Genomic DNA, 7,810 nt, shown 5'->3' on the forward strand with positions numbered 1-7,810 from the left:
GTATAAAATTATTTGAAAACTTTAATTCCCACAGTTGGAGCAAGTAAATTCCTTATTTGTTTTTACACAGCTGTCATTTTTTGTAATCCCTACACATTTAAAGTGAAACCATTTTTTGCATTGCCAGCATTCAACCATGCTTTGCCCTGGCTTGTGGATATTGCAGGAGCAGTGAGTTGTCTTTGTCAAATTTTTGCACTTTGGTTTTAGTGGAGCAGATACAGAATAAAATGGAAACATGGATATAAGCCCTTGTTCCATACACTGTACAAGATGACTTCTCATCTCTGACTGAGTAAACCTCACGTCTGCTAGGCAATATCCATTGGCTAAAGCAACAATGTTGGCTATAGCAAACAATCCACAGTCAGAGGCACCAATTTGCTGCTGGTAACAAACAAGGTGAACATCTAATACTGAATATTCCCCTGAAAAAAGTGGAGCATGGAGCAACAACAGTTGTTTCTTAAGCTCCTCTGACAACTGTAACGATTTTAATGAATCATAAATCGTTACAGTTCTGTTGTTTCTTACTGAAACCACCCAGTGTGCTCCTACATGATGGATCTGAAGTAGATGGTCACTATCATGTAGTGACAAGAATCCATGTGCCAGAAGCACTGTATCAAAGAATCCAGAAATTGTTCCAAATTGCTTTGAAATCAGGTGCTGGCAGGTATTTATTATGTTGTCATCAAGCCAATCATTATTTTGTATAACTGATTTGTCAGCCAAAGTAAGTGTTATGTTGTTGATTGTCAACCAGTTACTCGATGGTCCCTGCTCCTTCTGGCTTTCATCATTGGAAAATACAGTTTTCCAGGTGTCATCTTTTAACATTTCGGCTTTTTGCCCATATCTATTTGCTCCAAGCTGCTTGCTCCTTCCATATTGTGCCTTTTTAAGTGGATGTATATTTTTACTTATTGATTTTTTTTTTCGGGGTCTCAATAAGTGGTAAGTCTTTCTCAAATGGAATGTTTGCTTGTATATTTTGCAGCAATAATTTTATGTTCTCATCTAGCTCTTCAAGGTATTTTTCATTCTTTTGTAAATATGTACAATCTATAATCCGCTTTAAATTCAGAACACAGTTGTGGATCAGTTTCTTTCGTCTGCTTTTCTTGCGGTCTGGAAGAGCTAGAACATTACTGTCTGATAAAGGAGTGGCCATATAATCACTCTCAATTTTTGGCTCTACACTGCTAACAGACAGACAGTCTTTATCTAAAAGAAACAAGGGATTTTGACAATAAGCAGGGTTTAGCCTATCCCACTTCAATTGACTGTTATATTTTAAAATGCAGCATATGTGCTTGCAGGGTAAAAAGTGGTTTTCCCAATCTGCACAAGTGCAAGATGGTATTCCATCTTTAAATGTAACTTGATAGGTTTTAGCTGCATTTTCCTCACTGTTTACTTCAAAAATGCCAGATTTTCTGTCTAAAATTTTTATGTGGCTATTGTCCAAGGTGGTGTCAAGCCTCGTCATCATATGCCTCACAAAGTCTCTTGGCCGATTTCTCAGAAAATCTGGAACCTCTTTTTTATATTTTCTGTAGGCCTCACAGTTTTGTACATTTAGCTGGATGTATCTAGTAAAAAAGACAGTAATTCATGATTAAATATAAAATTCTGAAAAATAAAGCTTGTTGCACAACATTTATAAAAGTCACCAAAATTATATTCCCCAATTATACACATATGAACAAATACAGTGAATGCTATTCAAAATCAATTGAAATTTAAAGGTTATATTTTATCTTAATTATACTAAGGATAGCATCATGCAGGTTTGTGCCTTGGCCACTAACAGGTCGTATTTCAGGTCAAAAAAACTCCACGCTCTTGTGTTTTTAAATAAAATCTATCACAAGATGGTTGCCATAAACCATGCATTTTATTCAGAGGCTTAACTAGGCACAGAGATGCTGCCCCCCCCCGCACAGAAACAAATGTGTGCTTGCAAAACAAATTGCCATGCTACATGCAATCTAACTCATAGTGGCTCTAGCAGCCCCCAAGGGGGTGTGGGCACAGGTGCTATAACACCCCCAGAACTTACACCAGTGTTACATTGGCCAAAAATTAATTTGATTTACATATCTGAATTTTGTAAAACTTAATATATCCATACTTACTTTTTGTGTGCATTTGGGAAGAAATGTTTATGAAGAACTATTAACAGTTCACTCAGTGTACAGTTTTTATATCCTTCCATATATGTGTGCTTTAAAATTTCATTTTGCCTTTCAAGGCCATTATTTGTATGTATTGCAATCTGTAGTTCTCCAGTTCTGTATACATGTGCCCATTTCTGTGGTGGAGAAATCAAAATTAGTTTTTTATTTTCTGTTTTGTGCACTCCGATTATACTGCAAAAGGTTTACAATCCTTAATATGGTTTAAAATCCAGTCAGCAGCAAGTATAAGAAACCTATTACAGAAACAACAAGTGAATATATGTATTTAAGCTTTATAAACTATCTGTTGGTTAAGAATTGTATACTAGGGGAATAGTTCTATGTCATTAGGGTTTTTGCAAGCGATTACATTTTTCATAACCCTAATGTAACTTGACATATGCAAAGCATTTTAATACTCTGGGGGTCATTTATTAACAATGGGCAAATTTGCCCATGGGCAATAACCCATGGCAACCAATCAAATTGCTACATTCATTGTTCTACTTGCAGCTGGCTTTAAAAAGCTAATCACTGATTGGTTGATATAGGTAACTGCCCATGGGCAAATTTGCCCAGTGTTGATAAATGAGCCCAAGTGTTTTAGGCACTAATATTCACAAAGTAAAATATGGATGCAGTAAATCCAATACAATATATATTTTTTAAAATATGTATACAGGTATTGTATTTTTACCTCTATTTCAGGTAGCCACTTGCTTGAAAACCAGTGCCTCAGGGCACTGCATGTCTTCCAAATTTTTGATTCTATCAGATTTTTTAGAGAATTTTGATGTTCATCCATAGTTCGAGCAAGTGCTATTTTACGAAGCATGCTCAAGATGGTCTTCTGAAAATCATACACATTGTGGTCTTTTTTTCTGGTCCATTCAGGTCCATGCTTTTTCACGGTGGAAATCACAGAGCAGGACTTTTCGATGCTAAAATTTTGAGAGATGTACAGACAAAACAAGATTAAATTTAAAAAATGATTCATATTACCCACTATAGATTTAGAATGTCTATTTTATTTATTTTAATTGAATAATATATAATATAATAGTTATACATATTGTCAACTTCTATGCAATATCATCTAAGACTTATGGTCATATAACACCAGTAAAGGAACAGCAACACCAAAATTAAAGTGTTTCAAAGTAATAAAAATATAATGTAGCATTTCCCTGCACTGGTAAAGTTGGTGTGTTTGCTTCTGAAACTCTACTATAGTTTATATAAAGAAGCTGCTGTGTAACCATGGAGGCAGCCATTCAAGTACAGGACACACAGTAGATAACAGATAAGTACTACTATAGTTTATATAAACAAGCTGATGTGTAGCCATGGGGCAGCCATTCAAGCACAGGATACACAGTAGATAACAGATAAGTACTACTATAGTTTATATAAACAAGCTGATGTGTAGCCATGGGGCAGCCATTCAAGCACAGGATATACAGTAGCTAACAGATAAGTGCTATTATAGTTTATATACACAAGTTGCAGTGTAGCCATGGGGGCAGCCATTCAAAGAAAGGAATTAACTCCAGCATACATAGATACTCAAGGGATTCAACCCATGTTTAATGTCAAGCCAACAAGTACCCCTTTCAAAGCCATTTCAAAACTAAAGAAGGAGAAAGGGCACTGGATACACAGCAGATAACAGACTCTGTAGTATACAATGGGATGCCTCAGAATTTATGTATCTACTGTGTATCCTGTGCTTGAATGGCTGCCCCCATGGCTACATAGCAGCTTCTTTATATAAACTATAGTAGTACTTATCTGTTATCTACTGTGTGTCCTGTGCTTGAAAGCCACACCCATGGCTACACAGCAGCTTCTTGATATAAACTATAGTATTACTTATCTGTTATCTACTGTGTATCCTGTGCTTGAATGGCCACCCCCATGGCTACAAAGCAGCTTGTTTATATAAACTATAGTAGTTTGGTGTTCCTGTTCCTTTAATTGCAAAAAAGACAATAAGATCAAGATATGAATATAAAAATATACCTGGAAATGTTTCATATATTGCATTAATCTCCTCTTGACAGAAATCCACAAGAAAACACTTTGGTTTCCACTCTTTGTTCCAGTTTTTAAATAACTGTAATGCTTCTTTAATGCTTGCTGTATTTTCTTCTTGGGTAACAAAAGCCCCAACCACCAGGTAACAAACATTAGACCGAACACAGAGGAAAAATAGGGGCAGAGCATAACGTGTTGTTCTGTAGGTAGCATCAAGAAGTGTTATATGGTTTCCATAGATCGTTAGTAATCTTTGTTGCCAATCCTTTTGGTAACAGAATAAGAAAGTCTGATGTTTGTTTTCAGTGGTGCAGCAACTTGGACGACAAAATATAATGTCATTTGGATTTTGCATCTTCCATTGTTCTATAAGGTCAAGGATATTCTCTTGATCTAATGTTGAATCATGCCCTTCACTTTTAGCTTTGTACATTAGATTGGCAAGGTCTTTTCTTGTTGGGTAATATCGTCTTCGAGTTTCTTCAGGGAGTTCTAGACCCAAGAAAAGCTCTTTTAAGACAAAAGCATCCATGTGTCTTTTCATTTCAGCAACTCGCCTAACACCATTTCTGTATAGATCAATTATTTTTCTCTTGACCCTTGCATCGATTTTTTCTCTTAGGTTAGCCACCTGTAAAAATGTTAAATGTATTAATAATTGTTCGTTTAAATTTTAAAAAACTTTAATATTTATATTTAATATCTGTACTTGATATTTCAAAATTATAATATTTCTTTGATATAAAATCAAGTAATTTAAAGTGTTAATTTAAATATATGAGCTTTCAAAATAAATGAATTTATTTATTTTATTTTTATTTACTTTACTATTTATCGCTATGTTGATAAGGGGACCCAAAATAATAATGTTGTAAAAACCAGGGAATTGTGTTAAATCACCTTGAGCTTAAATTATTGAAAGGATATTGGTCTGTTTTAAGTTAGAAATACAATATGTCCTGTGGTTATGACAAGGTCCATTGCAGCATTAATATTACGGTGGGGTTATGGTGGGAGCATTTTACATGCACATATAACACAAACAATTGAACACTAGGGGGCACATTTATCAATGGTCGAATTGAAAATTGAAATTTGATTTTGGAGATGTATCATATTCTGGCCCTTTAAGAAGTTTAATTTGACTATTCACCACCTAAAACCTGCCAAATTGCTGTTTAAGCCAATGGGAGATGTCCGGGGATACATTTTGATTTAATTCAACCAAGTTTTATAAACTTGATTTTTTAATTGAATTTCAAATGGTCAAATTTTAAATTTATGGGAGTTTTTATAAACCATTGATAAATGTGCCTCCCCATGTGATTTGAACATAGTCATAGGGCTTGCAAATTTAATTGTTACAGAAGGATACAGGGCAAGATATGCATTTGTTTAGCATTTTAAATGTTTAGGGTGTTATTTATTAAAGTCAATTGTTTTTCTGGTCAGACTTTTAAATGGGAAAGCACCTCTTTTTCATAGAAAAAAAACTCACGTTTCTCATGATTTATTAAACCTTGATGGTGTTAGGCTGAATAAAAAAACACTCCATCTCAAATCTGCCATTGACTTCACGCTGAAGTTAATGGGAGATGTCCCCTTTACATTTGGAAGATATCCTAATCTGTGCTTTGTTTTGTTCAATAATCTGAAAAATTTGAGGTTTTCTGGCAATTATCCAAAAAAGTAATGTTCAAATCCAAAAAAGTGTGATTGTTATTGGTAACGTTTTTATAGAGTATTTTCCCACACCACATTTTTTCAATTGTATTGATAAATATAAGGAAAACATTTTTTGGATTTTTATAAATAACCCATTTAAAGGGTACCTGTTGGGTAAAAGTGCTATCCCCAACCAAAGTTGCAGGCTAATAGAGCCTGCATTCCAGTTGGGGATAACAGTTTTAAAATAAAAAAAATTGCCCCCCCACTAGCGTTAGGCTACCCACACCAGGAAGGAGCTCCCTGTGCGAGCAGCCGTGTCCGGTCACTCACATGCACATAATGAAAAGCTGCCCCAAATTGCTAATTTTTTAGTGTGACATCACATGCACAGTGTGGGTAGCCTAACATTGGCGGGGAGCATTTTTTTTAAATGAAAATGACTGTTATCCCTAAATAGAATGCGAGCTCTATTAGCCCATACCTTTGGTTGAGGATAACATTTTTACTCAACAGGTGCCCTGTAATGAAAATGAAAAGAGGACAAACAGCTATGTACAGAGAAACAATGTAAATGCATTAGAATTATTGGGACCACAAAAGAGCTAGTAAATGCCATAACAACTTAAGTTATGTGGCATAAATACAGCACCGAATAGACAATACATACAACAGGGCAATCACGGCAAGGTATCTCCTATGGGCCCCATGGGCAGTGTACCTGGATGTAATTGCACCCCCTGCCCCATAGTAGTTATGCCACTGGGAAATGTAAGTTTCCCTTTTTTATTTTGTTGAACCTTGTTATCAGGGTATACTTACTTCTCCAGTAGTTTCATGATTCATATGGTCAGACAAATGTGGAAATACTATTTTATATGCATGCTTGACTTTAACATTATCTCTGTCATGCTGAAGTGCTTCTCTAAGCTTGCTAGATGCAATTTTTCTCCTTTTCTCTGTGCTCTGTTTGATCTACAAATATAATGTACACAATGAAACGGCTGTTTTTTTGTTTGTAGCAAAATTAATTTTATAGTATTGATCATGATAAATGGTTGAATGTTTGAAAACAATTACTAAAACATATCAACCAATGAGATGTTTCTTTCCAAGAGTGGAACAGTAAATACAAACTGCTGATTGGTTGCTATCTGTTAATAGACAAGAATGAAATGCAAGACTGGTTATTATAAAACTCTGAATTTATTCTTAGAGCAGCAATCCTCCTGACATAGAATAGTATCTGAGTTTATTCTGAGCTATAAAAAGGTACAGTAATTTAATATAATATATTAAACAAGGGGTGTCCAATCTTTTGGCTTCCCTGGCCATATTGGAAAAAGAAAAGTTGTGTGGGGCCACACATGAAATACACAAACACTTTTGGTTTGGAAAAGTAAAGAAAATGAACAGTAACCATAATAATAACCAGATGGAGCTATTGTCAGGGGGGGCCTATTGGCTCCCAGCTGGGAGTAGTCTGGACCAAGGAGGAAGCTTCAGGGTTAAACTCCAAGTTCAAGGCACAGTACGATTTCAGGAAAAATCTTGGTCAAAATCCAGGAAAAGATCACAAGGCAGGCAGAAGGGAACAAGGTCAAAGTTCAGGCAGGGCCAAGTCCAAGAATCAGTCAAAAACAATAGTATAACACCCTGGAATGCTAGAAAGTGAGCCTATACTTCTGCAGTGACATGACATCCTGGGCATCCTTTTAAGTTCTATTTTGGCGCCGAATCTGGCGCAGGCATTCGCGCTGACATCAGACGACCACTGCATCGCTGGGCACCACCATTACCCAGAGCACCATCTGGAGCACTCCTGATAGCTATACAGTGGAATATGGGACACCTGGATATTAAATATACTTATTATTATATTATTATTATTACTAACTAGGCAATGGGCAGAGTCCCCGCTCCTG

The 7,810-nt window shown here is 35.7% G+C and overlaps 1 protein-coding gene across 1 annotated transcript; it reads right to left on the reverse strand.

Annotated features, from left to right (window-relative positions):
* Nucleotides 1-394: 394 nt before the first annotated feature.
* On the reverse strand, nucleotides 395-2,517 carry LOC121394263. Its single transcript, XM_041564749.1, has 2 exons — nucleotides 2,142-2,517; nucleotides 395-1,595 (listed from the first exon to the last, which is right to left on the reverse strand). Exons 1-2 carry the CDS (start codon nucleotides 2,219-2,221, stop codon nucleotides 920-922), a joined length of 756 nt encoding a protein of 251 aa, XP_041420683.1. The 5' UTR covers nucleotides 2,222-2,517; the 3' UTR covers nucleotides 395-919.
* Between the last annotated feature and the right edge of the window lie 5,293 nt (nucleotides 2,518-7,810).

This window comes from Xenopus laevis, chromosome 5S (genome assembly GCF_017654675.1).
Source record: "Xenopus laevis strain J_2021 chromosome 5S, Xenopus_laevis_v10.1, whole genome shotgun sequence".
Taxonomy (NCBI): Eukaryota; Metazoa; Chordata; class Amphibia; order Anura; family Pipidae; genus Xenopus; species Xenopus laevis.